The sequence below is a fragment of the Perca fluviatilis genome, chromosome 6 (assembly GCF_010015445.1).
Source record: "Perca fluviatilis chromosome 6, GENO_Pfluv_1.0, whole genome shotgun sequence".
NCBI classification, from domain to species: Eukaryota; Metazoa; Chordata; class Actinopteri; order Perciformes; family Percidae; genus Perca; species Perca fluviatilis.
The window spans coordinates 18,905,154-18,924,252 of NC_053117.1; the positions used below are offsets into that span (position 1 = coordinate 18,905,154).

Below are 19,099 nucleotides of genomic sequence, written 5' to 3' on the forward strand. Positions count from 1 at the left end.
GAACCTAGTTGTCTCTTGGCAGTTTATTTTGTAGAGCTCCTAATCCCAATATTAAGTACAAAGCAGGAAATGGGCTACCTTCATCTGAATAATCAATCACACAACAAAATGATATAGACTTAGTTTTATTTTAGGAAATTGATTTATTTCAGAGTTCAGAGTTATTTCTTGGTATCACTGGATTTAATCTGCACAGAAGCCTTCTCATGTTGTAAAACAACAACTTGGCCCTAAAGGTAAACATAATAAACTTATCTACAACTTTTTGATTTAAAGTCTGTATGTTTCAAGCAATCAACTAAATAAATAAAACAAATAGGCTTACAGTTATTTCAGAAAACTTGAGTAGATTTCCACATTTAGAGAAAAGAAACTGAAATGGTGACAATTCTTTCACTTTATAATCCCACTTATATGTATTTAATGGTTGCAGAACTACAGGTTCTAACCCTAACCCTAATAAGACATTTGAACTTAAAAACGGAGACCTAAATACAGCATTTCCTTAAGGTGTAAAGTCCAAATAAATAAATACAACTAAAATGTGACACATTTATAATAGATGTAATAGCCCAGATTATTGGGAGTTAAATTAGGCAAATAATTTATATCGATACCATGTCCCCTCTGTTTACAGACGTAATTAACAAAAGAAATACAAGAAAGGAATTACAGAATATCAAAATATGTGTGATCGTCTGATGCATCCAAACATACAGTATACATACATTTTATATAATCTGATTTCATCGCATGTAAAAGCCCAGTTAATAGTGCAGTATGGGTGTTAACGTTCAGTGAATGGTAGCTGTGGTGGCAGAGCTGGGTTTCCCCCCAGAGACTGGTCCCGTCGGGCCGGAGCCGGTTGAGGCACCGGGGCTGCAGCTCGGTGCACCCGGTGGACAGCAGCTCTGTCTCTCGGTCTTTATCTCCTCCAGGTTTCGGGCCAGTTTCAGCGACGAGACAGCGGTTTGTAGACACAGACAGCCATGATGATCATTAGCACCAGCAGGACTGCGAGGACAGTCCCCATTGTGACTGTGAGGACAAAAACACAAGCCGATCACCGCCAATATAGCCCCAGATAGATACAAATGATGGATTAACTGGTAGGCCTATTACTGGTTTTAAGTATTCCATTTCATGAGTAGGCCTATAGTTGTCACTCTAGAATAAAGACAAAACGATTTTGAAGTGTAGTTCAACACCTCACAAGAGCCAGTAGCCTGAGGCTACATCAGTTTCCACAGTCTGACATCAGTCCTCACCTAAATTCTGCTTCTGTAAAACAACATAAGCTCTCTCGGTCAGTTTGAAGTCCTCGGGTTGTCCGTTAACTAACACACTGAAACACATGATTAGAGCTTGTGGGATGAGATGCAGCATCATAGCGGTGGAGGATGCTGATGGTGATGATGATGATGATGATGACAATGAGGCGTTTCTTCTTCCGCTGTACGATCTGGGTCCTAAAGCCGTTGCTTTATTTTATTGACTTTCGGAGCTGAAACGTTTGATACATCGATATGTCAACTGGCAGAAAGTTAATTGACAACTATTTAGAGATTTAGAGGTTAATCATTTAAATCATTTTTGGAAACACTTTATTTTACCAGTCAATGATTTTCTAAAAAAAAATAAAAATAAAAAAAAATAAAATAAGAAGAAGTTGCCTACATACAAGTATGCTGTATTCTACCTGTTGATCTCTCTGATGGTAGGCTAAAGCACTTTAGTCAACCGTTGTTTTTAAAATGTGCTTTATAAATATATTTGGATTGGATTGGAGGTCAATTCTTGATGAATGTTGAAATGTATACTTGCTTGTTGATACATTTCAAATTTGTGCATGTTTATCTGGCCTACTGGTTAATTGGAATGTATTAATTAGAAGTGTAACTGGACACTTTCTCTATATTTACCTCATAATTAGTACCAAATTACATATTTCCAGAAAACTTCCTTGAAAATTATTCTGAAATTAGGGAACTGTAAAATAAATGTTACTAAATTATACTTTTTTTAAATGCCCAAAGTCCACTGGTTCTGACTTTTCAAATGTGCTGGTAAGCCCACTATGACAGTTATAGTTATAGTAGTAAACTTAGGGGTTTGGGACTGTTGGTCGGACAAAAAAAAAGAAATCCATCAGCTCTGGAAAACTGTGATTGTGACATTTTTTTACATTTTATGACCCAAATGATTGATGATGAAAATAACCCTATACACAATATCAATTGAAAATATCTATAGGTTTGCTCATATTTGATTGTAGGGCTGCAAATAATGTCTCATTTAATTGATTAACCTGCAGTTTATGTTCTCATTGAATTGTTACATATATAAAATGTCACAAAATGCCCATCACCATTTGTAATAGCTCAAACTGACAAGCCCCAAACCCTAATATATAGAGGACTAAGAACACAGGACTATTCCCATTTGAGAAGCTTGAACCAATTAATTTCTTTGACATTTTTGCTTAAGAAATTACTTATATAATTAGTATTTTTCTGAGAATTGATTAATCATGTTAGGTCTAGCAGTTTAATAATTACACACTTCCACTGTTGGAAGTAAACAGTTTAGGCCTTTCTTCAGCCCTGATTGCTCCAGGGTACTAAACGCTTCAGGTCTTTCCAGTTTGAGTGTGGAAATACAAAGTGTATAAAATCTCTTCTCTTATGGTATCCATTTAGCAAGTGGGAGGCCACCATCACGTTTCTCCATTTCTGAAATGTCATAGAGCAATGAAGAATAGATATAAAGGTCAAGCTCCTTGCGGTTATATCCTTATATAATTACTCTGCATGACTGATGTATATGGCCTTTACCTTCATCCTCCATAGAACTTACGAGTGCACACCAAACACTTATGGCTCTTAATTATATGCCAGGGAAGCTTAATGAATGTTAGGAAATGTCACTCACGGTGGCTTGAAATTAAAACGGGAGGCTTCATAGATAAATTGATCAAAACAAGAAAATATTTGTATTACAGCATGAACTCAAAGATGCTGCCAAAGGCATTAAACTGAGTAAAACTGTTTGTTTTTTATATGCTATGACCTAAGTCAGGAATGGACTTTTAATTAGCTTAATAAGGAAATGCACTCTTTTTAGTTATAAACGTAATCTTTCGTGTATACGTTCCTGTTGATTCATCAATGGATTTGAACATTGTCATGACCGCACATGTACGGGAGCATTACATAATCAGAGTGTAACTACTTGATGTGTTCATGTCATTACATCATGACTCTCAAAAGATTGTTTCATCTACATACAGCACACTGAACTTATACATAACAGTAACCTGAATATTCAGTCAATAAGGCTCTCATACCAACAGTTTCAGTTCAAAGCACCGCAGTGATCCACTACTATGGCTTTATTAGTCTTCTTCCTAATTGATTGGTTGATGACAAAGAGTGCTAATTTCAAATGTAACCTCCATCTTTCTGTGTACAGTACACTCAGGTGAATTTGTTTCCACCCACTGTTTATTGCAGGTTTGGTTGGCCTATAAAACTCCTAAGTTGCATGTGAGAACTAATGAGCATCTTCTTCACTGTGTTTCTAGTCGGGGTTGGCGATGTAGATTAAATCTTCTATTACAGTATATGTCATTTAATATCATGAAATTGAGAAAATCCAGCAAATGAAATGCCAGACAAATCAGCACATTGATGCAATGATTATACGATTATCCAACACTGCCATAAATCAGTCTAATACACCCAGAGATACTAAGGGGAGATACATCATGATATACTGTAAACAATATGGCTCTCTGACAGCTTATAAATATATTTTATCTTTTGGCCCCTCATTACTACTGTAATTGAGGTTAGATTGTCATAATTTCATTTAAACGATGCAAAGTGAGGGGTCTGAAGTACAGAATCTACAATAGGCGTTGATTCTTTTAAGCACTTTTATTGCAACCCAAAAAACCCACATATTGCGACCTGTATCCTGATGTGACTAAAAGGAAGAAATAATGCCTGTACATTCAGGTTTCTGCTCTGTTGTGTTAGTGGAATTTACAGAGTGCCTGGGCTGAAACGGAGCACAGTCATAACAGTCACTTCTGACAGAGAATATATATATATATATATATATATATATATATATATATATATATATAGTTCTGACAGAATGTTTCAGTATACAGACCAAACTGTATGAATGCTGAAATTCCTCTTTTAATCTCCTCCCTTGCACTGTGTTTTGTCAGGATTAATGGATGCACTGCAACATACACACAGTTTCAGTCATTTGTTCCTTAACACTGCCTGTCGAGCTGTTCATGTCAGGTAAAGAAGAAACCATCTATTTAGCAGTGTCTTTTTTATGTGTCTCCTGTGCTTGCCTGTTCTCTACTTCAATGAACACTCAGTAACACAAAAGGGCTTTGATCTGCACGTCCATCAACCAGCAGCTCAATGGGGGAATCATATGTTCCAAAGCACTTTCTACTCTCGTATACGTTCATACCTATCGTCCTTAAAGTGATTGGGCCTAGTTATAAAGATCAGTTGAATAAGTAAAGCTCTGTAGTGTGTGTGTGTGTGTGTGTGTGTGTGTGTGTGTGTGTGTGTGTGTGTGTGTGTGTGTGTGTGTGTGTGTGTGTGTGTGTGTGTGTGTGTGTGTGTGTGTGTGTAGCTCTATTCCCTTATGTTGATGGATCCTGGATATTGTAAATTAGCTTGTTAATTAGAATATCTAATAGAGGTGAGCAGTAACCGCCATTACAAAGACCTGAAGATCACCATATGTAGATTTACAAGAACAAATCTCTTATATGGCCTGCTACACATTTACAATTCAGAAAAAAATACAGTGCCTGTTGTAATATAGATATTAATATATAAAGGTACTTTGGACAGCACTCCAATTAATAGTTTTTTTTGTTGCCACCCATTACAAAGACTTGAATGGCAATATTACATTGTTATCCAAGGATCCAGCACCCAGTTTTCTAAGTTTCAATGTGAGATGAGTGCGTTAAGTCTTAATTTGTATGTAATATAGATAGTGGAATTTTTCTAAATACTGTTTGGTTTGTTTGTTTATAATCATGTTTAACCTCCAGGAATGAAAAGAAGCACAGGATGAAATGTGTAATATACACTATGATTAGTTTATACACATCTGACTAGTACATAAACCAGGTTGAAAAGGATGGAAATCACAATCATCACCTTGCTCATCACATTATTCTCTGAATATAAATAAAGTATAAAGCGCATATAGATAGGTTTAACATGTAGCAAAGACACAAGTGATATGCTGTGTGTCTGCAAAAAAGTATTTGATCAGTCTTAAATTAGAGAATGAAAACATTGGAGAGGCACAATATTAATAGAACCTTTACAATGTTTTTACATACAGTGTATTATTTAGGCAGATTAAGGCAAAACAGGCTATCTGTAGTTAAATGAAGGCCTCCAGATGAAGATCAAAATTTATTTTGAATATGAAGAACCAAAATATTTACAGTTGGACATAGTCCAACTGTACATATTGTACTTTATCTCCATGTAGTACATAGGCTCTGCATTCTATAATGCCAATTCTAAAACAACATACTAAATTAATTAATTAAATTAAATTCGGTCTTTGTCTGAGTGCCTCACGTATCTCCATTACAAACACTTGTAGGGAAAAACAGAACATGTTTAGAAGACATATCCAGCAGCTGGTGTGAAATCCTATACAAGCACTGTATTACAGATCTACTGTATAAATATGAAATACATCATTGGCAAAAGATAAAGGAGGACCTGTAATTTACTGTCAAACTGATTTAGGTATGGTCTTATTTAATCTCTCTCACCTGTCTGTCAAGAAAAAAAAGTGCTTAGACTTAGGTCCAACAAAACACACAATATCTGTTCAAAATGGCACAAAAATACAGCAGAGCTGGTAAGAAAAACATTAGCTGAAAATTGTAGAGTATGTTGTCCACTGAGAGGATAAACAGCCCACTGAATACATTTTTTTATTACATGAAATTACATGCTAAACGCTGCTGCCAAAACTGTACTAACCTCACTGTTGCTCCAAGTGCAATACTTCCATTGTTTCATCTAACTTTCACAAACTACAAAAAATACACAACTTAACAAGAGAAATTGGCCCCATGCAATAGAAATAATGTGCTGAATGTTACATATGGAAATACATGTTTTTATTTTCCTTGGCATGTTGTTCTCGTTAGATAAAGACAGCTGATTAAGGGGGAAAGCAGAACATTAAGTTTAAATAATCGCTACTGGCTCTTACAACCGCACAAATGCAACACTTGAAAAATGGCAACAGGTGAAGCTACATATTATAAATCTGAATACACACATACCACAGTAAGGTATGAGTATTGCTATCTCAGTTCCTCCTAAATTACAAATTTAGCAGCATTTACCATTTTACAGAGTGTACATTTGCAGTGAAAGATGACATGTTGGACATCATCAGCAGGTAACAGTCGTGATGTCAGATGTTCCAGTTCAGTCACAAATAATAACCTAAAACTGTGGTTTGAATAGAAACTACAAGCAGTTTTTTTTCTTGTGTTATTCTTTCTATGGCACAATAACCATGTTGAGGTTGTCAGCGTGGATGTCTGGTATGGTCCTCTCTGGTCTGAGACAAACTGCCAACCTCTGTGGAAAACCAGACAGAAGTTAGTTAAAGTTAAATTAAAGGAAAATGTGTCAGAGCAGCATTTTGCACACTTCCTCCGTCATCCACTGACCTGTTTGAGAGATCCAGGGGTCCACACCAGCTTGTAGACCATGTAGATGGGGATCCACATGAAGGATGAGAGGCCAATCATGTATCCCACTGTGATGCTCCAGTCAGGGTACTTATAGTCAAACAGCGTGAGGTGCGGCGCTTTCAGCAGGGAGCTCACTATAATATACTGAGAAGAGATGGGATGCATAACATTTCCATATTTAATATTTCCACATGTAAATGTAACTTTTGTATTCTAACATAGGATTGGGGAAAGGTTATATATCTGTCACACTTCCACACAATGTCATAGAAATATATAAAGGAAGTCATGATAGTGTAATAATGCAAAATATCAACAGGAAGACAACCAGAGAGATGGATTCAAATAAGAGAAAAGGATATTAAACTGTATGTTGAGAAGGGAAATTGACATTTGCCTGAGCTTGAGGAAGATATTTCACTTAGAGGAGGGTTTAATCTACAGAGCGGGGGTCAGCTGTTAGGTCTTCAAAGGCCATTGGTCCAGTAGTCTTTTGATGTTACACAGAGCTTGTTTTGTCCTGGTCCACTTTTGTCCATTGATCTCTTGGATGACTTAAATGAATGATGCTTATTTGATCTTATTTAAGGACTACAGGTTGGATATTTCTTATCTTGTGCTTTTTATATAACCTCAGTAAATGTTAGCATTGTGGACATATGCTAACTGACACAGAATATTTCATATCTTACCGCTAGAAATGCTGGACTGATGGCAACCCAGCACACCTTCCAGAATAATCCTGGAGATTTGCCCAGCATGGACTGAACATCATTGCTAAATCTTTTGATTCCTGAAAGCAACAAAATTAGTTTTTAATACGCTAACAATGCATTTGATTATTGAGGGTCATCATTTGATACTGCAGATGAAAGACGCTGAATACCAGTCAGTCGATAATAATGTCTTGTTTACCGTAGAACCAGGAAACCGCAATGGCCTCAAGGAAACCCACAGCAATGATGGAGCATCCTACTCCGAATTCCTCCAGCAGCTTCACCACATAGGCACCACCCTGTCAATAACATTGTACACTGACTAATAACATAATCCTTCATCAGACTGTAAATGCCACTTTTTAATTCACTACAATGTATCCACAACCACCCAAACCTTACTGTAAATGTGATTGAAGATAATTATTTGAACTAACAAGGGGTTGCATTATATTCTCTTTGGTTCAACTCATTTAAAATGTGAAGAACTTACATTTGTAAGAGTGCTTAGAGAGCCCAAAAAGCAGACAACTACCAAGCCCAGAACAAAAAGTTCACGTCTGTGAGCAAGATGATCTGGGTATTCGTCCAACACAGCAGTGATGATTGCCTCCAGCCCACCAAACTGAAACACACAGAGAACGCTGTTATTGAAAGAAAGTTTAAAATATACATTATTATATTGTAGCTATATTAAAGCCATTCAATTCATGTATATGCTTTTTGTCAGTAAAATGATCATCACTACAGCACTGCACCCAGCTGAATAGTTTTCTGTTATACATAAAGTGGCCGTGTGGACACCATGTACATCCAGAGTTCCCAGTTCTTACCGTGCTGTCCAGTCCCAACGTAATCATCATCACAAAAAAGATGATTGCAAAAAAAGTTGAGCCCATCATGTTTGCAATGGCTTCTGGGTATGTTATGAAGAGTAAACTTGGTCCTGAAAGCATGAAAATGTTGAAAATGAAGAGATCAGGGTAAGCATTTGATTTATAACCAAGAGCCTTCTCATGATTTTAAATATAAAACTAATTCGCTGACCTTTATCCTTGGCTACATCCTCCACCTCCACCTTCCTCATCTCTGCCATGTAGCCCAGCACTGTGAAGATCACAAACCCTGACACAAAGCTGGTCAGACAGTTCACCAAACTTGTCACAATGGCGTCACTGTTGAGGAAGAAATTAAACCCTGTTCAAGGATACGCGGCATAATAATTGTCATTCATAAAATTCTTCTTTCAACCAAATTTGTCTTGCTGTCTGAGCGGAAAGCTGTTCAATACTTTGCTGACCCTTCCGACCTTTGTTTGATGAGCTCCTTTATATTTTCTCTTCAGCTTTGTGTCTGACACATGATGATGCTCCTGGCTAGCAACCATAGACATCTCGCAACAATACTCTACTGAAGGATGTTTGCTGTGTGTTCATTAGAGATGTAACAAATCTTTGGATGAATAAACAAGCGTCAATCGGCAGAATGCTTTCAGTAAAGGAAAATCTTCCATTTGAAGGCAGCCTTGACAGAATTATTCATTAAGTGTTTTAGATAAATAAATAAACATCTGCTTTACAACTCATGGTCCCAAAGGACTTCCTGTAAGTATTTCTTCTTTTTTTTTATGTTTGGAGCCAGAATTGGTTTGTCAGGTACTTTGCAATTTAAATTTCCTTTTCTATTGTTATAAAGAAGACAATTGAATGGCAAAGAATGCTTATACACCATATTTGTTCAATCAAAAACTAAATTGAAAAACAAAATCGAAAAACAAAAATGGGTCTGGAAGTCTAGTATTGAAAAACATCACTATCACACTGTAATGTGTTTGAAATATGTTTGATGGTTCAGGAAACGGCAGCATCCAGTTTCATTCATGATCTGTGTATTTCCTCACATTCCACTCTGCTCTACTAATCACATCAACACCCACCCACTGTTAGTCATACTGTACAGTTTAATCTCCTGTGTACAGCTTGGCATTTATGCTCAACATGTAGTATTCACCACGCCTGCCTCTAATAACATTGTCTCGACCACACTGTCTTATTTCATGCATGGGCATAAATCCCACAGCTGCTCTGTACTGCGGACTGTGCACTTCAGTTATTAAACTCAATCTTTAAAGTCAACAGCAGGTTATTAAGCTGTGTTCAAGCCACAAATGTAGGTTCACATGATTAAAGCTCAGCTCTTACCGATAGCAGTTATTTGTGAAAGGGTTGTAGCTGGAGAGGGCCAGGAGAACCCCAAACCCGGGCCCCAATGAGAAAAATATCTGAGCAGCAGCATCCACCCAAACCTAAAAAAGGCAGAACATTACAGACATTACACTTTCTAAGACTTCAAGTTCTGGGATGCTTTAGGTTGCTATTGCATTTAACAACATGCAAATAGAGTATTTTGTACAGAGATTAGAACCAGTTTCTGCCAGGTCTTTCCTTTCATTATTTAAGTCACCCTCCAAATGAAATAAATATCTTCAAATTCCCTTTTTTATTTGTGTGTTCTGATCCTTTAGTATAATTTGCCAAGCAGAAGAGGTGTTGTGTCAGTCGTATAGAAATCTAGTTGTCGCACAGCTGTACGCAGGGAGATCTAAAGAGCAGCACGCATTCGGCATTAAAAAGAAGAGGGCAGCGTTGGATATCGGTGAGGGAGACAGAAAGGGAGGCCTTTGTTAATGGGCAGAAAATCTAAACCAATTATGCATCTTATTATCCTGCTCTGTGGCTTATTTATGCATCTCATTTCATCTCATCCATATTCTCTTCAAACCAAAGCACTCACACATGTTTAGCAAACAACCGCAGTGAGCTGGAGAGGAAAATGAGGATGTTTCATAGATCTAAATAAAAATATATATAGGCAGATTATCAAGGATCTGTGGGTCAAAAGGAATGAAGGTACATATTAAACTATTGCCTCTCATGCTTGGAAGATCTAGATGTATTATTTTATTACACCAGTGCAGCAAATTAAATATGAATCAAGAATTCCTAAATGTTGGCAGTGGAGAAACTCATCTTAGTCATATCCTCTGGTCTTGCCCAGAGAGTCCTTTTGGGAAGTTATACACAGTGAAATGGAGCATATCATTAAATTTGGTTTTGCATTAACCATACAAACTTCTCTGAAAGAAATGGTCGACAAAAGAGATATATCTGTTAAGAATAATATATGCTTTGAAAAAACATGTCCACATCTGTCAAAATAAATATATGGAATAAAATAACATACGCATTAAGAAGCAACATTTCTTTGTTGTTAAACCAGCATGCAGTGATGAATCATTCCACATTACCTGGAGCAAACTAAATTTCCTCATTTTATTTATATCTGCATGTATTTATGTATTTAAGATTATTTCTTTTCTATCTTCATCTTCTATCTCATTTCTCACTGTTGAATTGAATTTTGCTTTGATATGGATCTTTTAAATTAAGAGTACATAATTTTCAAGGGACCAAACATATGATGTATGACCATGCTTTTCTTGTTAGAGAAGAGTGAATTGTAACCTTTTCTGACAAACCAGCTGACTGACTGACAACTTTGTACAACTCACACTGGTCTCCAGCAGCTTCCCCCACTGGGGTTTCAGGTAAAACACCACACCTCTCCAGGCTCCTGGCAGAGTGGCGCCTCGAATTAGCAGGATGAAAAGCACTATGTAGGGCAAGGTGGCGGTCACCCACACAACCTGGTGTGGAAGAAAGAGATAAATTAGAGATCATAGATGTATGATTAAAGTAAGGAAGATACACATTATTTTCTATACTATGATGATAATGAAGCAACTACAATGTGTTACCTTTCCTGAAGTCTTCACGCCCTTCCAGAGGCTGAAGTATACGATGGTGAAAATGAGAAAAAGGCAGAGCATCAACTGCCAGCGAACACCCCCGACGTTTCTCAGCCCTGATGACTTGTGGATCTCAAGGACATTTCTCCTGTAATGATAAAACATCCACAGTATCAGCGTGCAAGACAACATTTCCCGTACTAAATCACTAGCCGACAATATTTGTGTAGAGTATTACTGTTAAGCTATTTATATATTTGTTTTTCGTTACTCACACTTACATGCACTTACGTGTAAAATTCCTCTGCCGGAGACTTTGAGGAATTCGTCCAGGTGACGTTGTCAATGCCAAAATAGTTGGTGCAGTCGGGGGTGTTCCACACATTGTCGCAATTTGTCCAAGGCAAGATGGTTGAGAAAGAGGAGTAGAAGTAGAAGAGGGCCCAGGCAATGATGGTGTTGTAGTAGAAGGACACATACAGTGCGATGATACAAATGGCATATCCTATACCTGAAACAGAAGAGGAGGAAAATCACCTGTGAAATGGCTCTATAGTGATTCACTGGCTCTTTTTGGGGCAGTGATCAAATTACTCATGAACAACATAGAAATAGAAGATTCAAATGAAAACCCTATCACTGAGTCACAGATTACCCAAGGTAACTATCTGAATATCTGCTGTTGAGCAGCGCAGTGTGAGGCCTCACCTTTGAAAATGGGACAGATGTGTTTCCATATGGATATGGCTCCGGTTCTGTGGAACTGTCCAAGTGCCAGCTCCATGTAAAAGAGTGGCACACCACCAAAGATGGCCATCAAAATGTAGGGAATAAGGAAAGCACCTGCACAGAGATGCATGAGGGTACATGTTATGTAGGGTTTTTATATAAAGGTCTTGATGACTGTTTGTCTGGTGTGTAATGACAAGGTGAGGACAATTATGAAGTCAAGAATGAGAAATAACAAAATGAAAAATGAATGAAAATGTGAAAAAAATGAGAATTCTCATTGGCCTCATTTTTACATCTGCTAATTAAGCTACGGTGTAAGGTTTGGGATAAATAGGGATTTACAAGAATCAAAATCTTTATTTGATCAAAACATGGATATTCCGTACACAAAATTATAAAACGAAATGTTTATATAATCTTCTCCTCTCGTTTATTTGGTTTTTAAATCTTCTTTATCTTCTATTTATGCTTTTTCAATCCTGTTGGTATGTGTTTTTAATTGTATTTTAAATCGTGTCTTAATGCCGTTTTATGTCTTGTCTGCGTCTCTTTGAATTTCCATGTTGAAAGGTGTGTGTATAATTAAACTTGCCTTGCTTTTCAACCTGATTGGCTGCTGTAATGTAACCGACCCTAGTTGCTGATGTTAAAGTAGGACTAAGTAGAGCACAACCTTTTCCAAACAAAAAACATAATGTCTGATCCAATCAGAGAAAAGGGTATTAACAAAAAAAAATTGAAATAAAGCTTCATAAAACGTTTGAATTTTGTGAAGCTCATGTATTGTAAAAAAAACATTTTTTATGAAAAGTGACCTAAGAAGAGTAGGCTAGATACAGGCTATGTCATAGGAAAAGTGTTTAAAAAAGAAACTTCTTAGTGTTGTGAAGGCGCACTTCAGCACCATGGATAGTTTCTGCTGCCAGATGCGCAGCTTCAGCCTGTTCTTTGAATAATTCAAAGCCAGAGAGATTGAATCGATTGAAAAGTGTTTGCAAAGTGGCTCCTTACATTAGACTTCAAGTTACACAAATCCTAATTTATGAAATGAAGTTGGATTGGCCTGGTTTAAAATCTCTAAACTACTTACCGCCACCGTTTTGATAACATACGTACGGAAATCTCCAAACATTTCCCAGGTCCACCGCAAAGCCAATGACAGACAAGAGGAAATCCATCTTTTTGCTCCATTTGTCCCTGGAGTCCGTCTGTGTGATGACTGGCACCGGCACCGCGTTGTTGGAGCTGTAGCCGGGGCTCGGGGAGCCTTGGTGGGTCAGACTGCCGGCCATGACTGCTGAGTCCTGTCGGGGCATCGGACTGTGAAAAGTCAGTCAGAGGAGCAGCTCCACAGAGAGGAGGATGTTTCTCCTGTGTTGATGACAGGGAGGAGTGGGAGGAGTTGGTGGAACTGCAGCGGACACTTGGGGATACCTGTTAGTGAAGAGAGATCACAGAAGTGTTTTTTTACTGATAGCAGCCCTGAACACACTTTCAACCAAAAAGCACAAGCTGATTTCGAGGTCCCAGGTGTTATTGCTGATCAATAAGATGGCATGAGTAAGTTAAGCCGAGTTTAAACTGACAGGACTGTAGCTCTGCTCACTTTAAAAAAAAATTTCCCACTAAATAATTAATGAATTGTGTTTTTAGCTATATCCCATTTCATTCAAATTTAACAGCAACAGGATGTCCAAAAAGTAAATGCTGATGTTAAATGGTTTTCAGATCATCACCCTTCACTGGCAATGATGTGACAGGCAGAGCTCACCACAGTTACCTTTTGCTGAAATCAACTTTATTGTTGCAAATCACATTCACACATTCACACAATCACAGCACCAGCTTTTTGAATTGGACATTCCAGTATTTAACTAGAGGCTCTGAATATATAATTTTCTATAAGGTTTCAGGCCCCTTTTTTCAATGGAAAAACACTGGTCAATGTTGTGTTAAAGCCTCTAACTGTGAGCTTATGACATAATATATGTTTTATTTTGTTTAATCAACAGGTTGCCCAGAAATAAGTAAATACTAATTTTACATGAATGGTTATCAAGATTTATGTCTGCTGTTTATCATCCTTCAATAACAATGATGCATACGTAGAGCTCTATCTTCACACAATCACAGTAGCCTATATATACACCAGAATATATTCTTTTGAACAACATTCTGATACAATTTGAACAATATATGAAAAACAGTAATTACAGTAAAGGAAGCAATCTCACCACAAGGTCCATTTGGTGGTTGTCCTGGGGCTTTCAATCATATCACATGATCTTCACCAGCAGATGGAGTTGCCCAGTTGTGGAATTGTAAATACGTCTGAGCATTTTTAGGACTTCTCATCCATGTGGGCTTAAAAGCTGAGGTTCAAAGTTAATTCTTTGAAAACAGCAGTTAAGAAAACAATCTTACCACACGATCCATTTAGCTGTCCTGAAGCTTTCTAACATGAGCTTTTTCTACATGCTGCCAGGCCTCTAAATGCAAAGCTGGGGACTTTTTCCATGTCTTTCTTTGCAATTTCTCATTTTCCATGTACACTTTATAAAGTAAAGTATATATTTATAGCACCTTTCTATGTATAACAAAGTGCTTCACAATAAAAGACAAAAGCAAGATAGAAAAAAACACAATATAATATAAAAGTAATAAATACATTAGGCTATGGATAAAATAAATAAATAAAGCAATGTAAAGGCAATAAACAGGTGGGTCAAAGCTGGAGAAAAGTTAAATTGGTAAAATGGTCATGGTCCTGTTCAAACCAATAAGCAGGCACTTCCAAAGGTTGGATATAGAACACTATAATAGCACCTTGAGCCATCTTGCCTTTCTGATCCTATGTTAATTTAGTTTGGTGAAGTAGTAGAGAATCAGTAGTAGTAGAGAATCACAGAAAAATCATTAGAAAAAAACCTAATAGAAAGACATAATCAAATCTACCGCTTTTAGCACTGAGCACATTGAAAAGTCTGCTAACTGGATATTCAGGGAGCAGCAGTCACACGGGAGAGAGTGCATCATATGAAGTTACTTTAGGAAATGGATATGACACAGATATAGGACAAGAGACACCCAGCGCCATCATAAAATTGTCATTTACTAAGAGCCAAGTGGCAACCAAACAGTCATGTTACATGACTTCTTGTCTGGCTGCGTTTCCTGAAGCTTGGAAATGGTGAACTGGAGATTTTTTGTTTGTTAACTGTTAACGACAGAAAGATACATAGACTTCTTTTGCACAGTTCAGATTCCTCCAGATGTCTTCTCTTTGCCAGAGCTAGGACAGGGAAGAGTAAACAATCAGCCAGAGGAAAAGGGCTGCGGTTGCTCAGCCGAAGTGTGGTAGCCCCTGAAGGTCAAAAGCATAACAACAAAACAACAAACCATATAGCACTGGCCTTCTCTAACATACAATCCTGTCAGTCTGCATTGGCACACACAGGCAGAAGAACATCAGACTGACAGGAGCCTCTATCGTATGCCCTGGTGCCTGTTAGAGCATGTCGAGTCTAATCACACATGGACATGTGCATGTTGGCCCTCTCTGCTGACAGACAAACAGATATGGACATGACACAGCACTGTTATTTGTCAAATTTAGGATTTGATTTGTTTTCTGCTGGCCCCATTGTAAACTATTCTTATCTCTATGGTCTACTTAGCACATACAAGTGAGTTTATGAAACTTTCCTCTTCACTGGAGTTAGGATTTTCTGATCATCTGCTGAAATGTGACAACATCAATTCACACAGACGTGTCTATGTTTCTGCAGATTATCCATTTCACTCTTTACTGTAAATAAATGCTGTTGTTTATGAGTGTTGAATTTACCAACACATACAAAATAATACTGTTTTCCACCATTGACAAGTAAGCAAAGGCAAGCTAGAGAGGAGCTCTGCTGTGCTGTTTACTCAGGCAGAAGTCCTGGTATGGCATTTGACAAGGCATGCCATTACCTCACATTATCTAAAGCCGCTGTAAATTGTGAGTCATCCCAGCAAGGGAATCCTGGGTTGAAGGCAAGGCAAGACAAGGCAGCTTTATTTGCATAGCACATTTCAGCAACAGGGTAATTCAAGTGCTTTACATAAAAACGATTAAAATACAAGAATAAAAGTTGCAGTGCAGTATAAGAAATTAAATATTAAAGAGCAGTTAAAAACAGTTACAAATATAAAAGAAGATCAAATACGAGATTTTATGGTGCTAGTATGGGACAATGTATAAGCCGTTGCACTATACACGTAATCCACCGCAATCCTTGCCGTTCCCAGAACGGGCCAATCCCACCGGTCTTACTTTTTAATTTCTCTTTATATTCTTATATAGATTTTCATACAGTTTCAACAATGCAACTTCAGTATAAGAAATTATTAACTTAATTAAAAATTATTTAACAATTATTTAAAGAAAGGCAACATCAAAAAGAAAGGTCTTCAGCCTTGATTTAAAAGAACTGAGAGTTGCGGCAGACCTGCAGTTTTCTGGGAGTTTGTTCCAGATATGTGGAGCATAAAAACTGAATGCTGCCTCCCCCTGTTTAGTTCTGACTCTGGGGACAGCAAGCAGACCTGTCCCAGACGACCTGAGAGGTCTGGGTGGTTCATAGCGTAGTAGCAGATCAGAAATGTACTTGGGACCTAAACCATTTAGTGATTTATAAACCAGCAAAAGTATTTTGAAATCCTTTGAGGCACTGGAAGCCAGTGTAAAGACCTTAGAACTGGAGTAATGTGATCCACTTTCTTGGTCTTAGTGAGGACTCGAGCAGCAGCGTTCTGAATCAGCTGCAGCTGTCTGATTTATTTTTTAGGGAGACCTGTAAAGACACTGTTACAGTAGTCAAGTCTACTGAAGATAAAAGCATGGGCAAGTTTTTTCCAAATCCTGCTGAGACATTAGTCCTTTAACCCTTGATATATTCTTAAGGTGGTAATAGGCTGACTTTGTCTTAATATGGCTGTTGAAATTCAGGTCTGAGTCCATAATTACACCAAGATTTCTGGCTTTGTCTGTTGTTTTTAACATTTTAACATCGTTTGAAGCTGAGCGCTGACTTTTAATCGTTCCTCTTTTGCTCCAAAAACAACCACCTCAGTTTTTTCTTCATTTCATTTAAGAAAGTTCTGGCACATCCAGTTGTTAATTTGTTCAATGCACTTAGTCACTTTTTGTATTGAACTATAGTCCCCTGGCGATAAGGTTATGTAAATTTGTGTGTCCACATAACTATGGTAACTTATTTTGTTGTTTTCCATAATCTGAGCCAGTGGAAGCATGTAGATATTAAACATAAAAGGCCCCAGAACGGAGCCTTGGGGAACTCCGCACGTCATATTTGTATGCTCAGATGTATAATTACCTATAGACACGAAGTAGTCCCTATTCTTTAAATAGGATTCAAACCAGTTTAGTACTGAGCCAGAAAGGTCAACCCAGTTTTCCAATCGGTTTAGTAATATGTCATGGTCGACCGTATAAAATGCAGCACTGAGATCAAGTAATACTAAGGCTGTAGTTTTGCCACTGTCTGTGTTTAAGTGCATGTCATTATAGACTTTAACAAGAGCTGTCTCAGTGCTGTGGTGTGGTCGAAAACCTGACTGGAAGGCATCAAAGAAATGAAGAGGATGCTTGTGAGGAAAATAGAGCAAAAACTGGGACCAAAGCACAGTTTTCAGAAAGAAGCAGGAAGAGGGCTACTTGTTCTCAGCAAAAGACACATAAACTGCTGCTCTGAAATAATATGTTATATCCCAAAATAGCACTTGAATGTCTAATTAGTCTAGTTATTGTTTTTTGGTCTGGTATTATCATGTTTAATAAAGTGATTAGGACTTAGGGTTTAGAGCTTTAGGACAAGAATCTTAACATGTTCATCCACAGAATGTGCATTTTGTTGGTTCTGTAAACTATGGGAGGGGGGTCTCAGTCTGTCATCCTGTGTTATGTCCTCCATCCTTTCACCACCTGATCTACCTGATCCGATCTGCAGGCAGAAATGCACCCATTGCCCAAAGAAACTCCACACTCCGGTACACTGAAACCTACCAACCCCTCCTGCTCATATTTTGACTCAGATGGTTTTCCTAAACATGTTCTCACTCATACAATACACACTTAAATGTGAAAGTGTTGCTGGATGGGAAGAATGATTCTTATTTAGATTAAAGCTGAAAATGTGTAGTTCATATGGAATTAATTGTTTTCTTTTAGGGTCTTGGACACACTCAAAAATGACACAGTCGCCATCTTCTTGACAATATGCAATATAACGTGTGTAACCAGTACTAGGTAATAAGTATAGTATATATAGTAGATAATAAAGATCTTATAAAAGGATTAAATGCAGTTGTAAAATTTCCTGGCATACTGTAGACATTTCTTTACCAAGAGCACTGAAGTAAAGTTAGATGTCTATCAGCATCACTATTCTATTTTTGATATTAAACCAGAAATTCGACCCCAAGTGTTGAACTTGAGCAACAGGTGCTCTGCAAGTGGAGCAAATTTGCTTTAAAATGCAATGTAGCCTATCCAATTTCCGGCTCATCATAGATGCTGAATCACATAAGTGTTGAATGACTTGACCAGATAAAGACATTGGTTTAAAGATCTTTGAAGATACAGTATCTGGTTCATCATAGGATTTTGTCTCCCAGTATTTCCTTATCTGGACCACAAGATGGCGTGAAGATATAGGCCTAGTGTTTCCATGTCAGGAAAACCTACAACAAGCACATGACTCCTGTCCCCATGTATTATAATGTATATGTCCCTGTTTGTTTTTCTATTTGTATTGACGGTCTTGATAACATTTCTGTGGAGATAACATTACAATAAGTAGATCACGGTATTATGACTTTTTAGTCCAACTTATTCACATTGAAGTTTAATTTGAAAGATGTGGACGACTATTCTTAATGTACAACTATATCTAATGGAGATCATACTCTGATTTTAATGCTAGAGATCTGTTTTTGCTTTAATTATAAGCCTGTTTCATCGACATTCGTGCCACGCGATGAGAGCTCTGCATG

General features: G+C 37.5%; 1 protein-coding gene across 2 annotated transcripts; it reads right to left on the reverse strand.

Annotated features, from left to right (window-relative positions):
- Positions 1–5,111: 5,111 nt before the first annotated feature.
- On the reverse strand, positions 5,112–13,404 carry slc6a4b (solute carrier family 6 member 4b). 2 transcript variants are annotated; one of them, XM_039803873.1, is made up of 13 exons: positions 13,131–13,404; positions 12,017–12,151; positions 11,600–11,819; positions 11,318–11,456; positions 11,072–11,206; positions 9,702–9,805; positions 8,548–8,675; positions 8,334–8,446; positions 7,994–8,125; positions 7,700–7,799; positions 7,477–7,577; positions 6,761–6,928; positions 5,112–6,668 (listed from the first exon to the last, which is right to left on the reverse strand). In XM_039803873.1, exons 1-13 carry the CDS (start codon positions 13,354–13,356, stop codon positions 6,588–6,590), a joined length of 1,782 nt encoding a protein of 593 aa, XP_039659807.1. In that variant the 5' UTR covers positions 13,357–13,404; the 3' UTR covers positions 5,112–6,587. The 2 variants fall into 2 exon arrangements, with proteins under 2 accessions (XP_039659807.1, XP_039659808.1); XM_039803874.1 differs by having other exon boundaries at positions 13,157–13,235.
- Between the last annotated feature and the right edge of the window lie 5,695 nt (positions 13,405–19,099).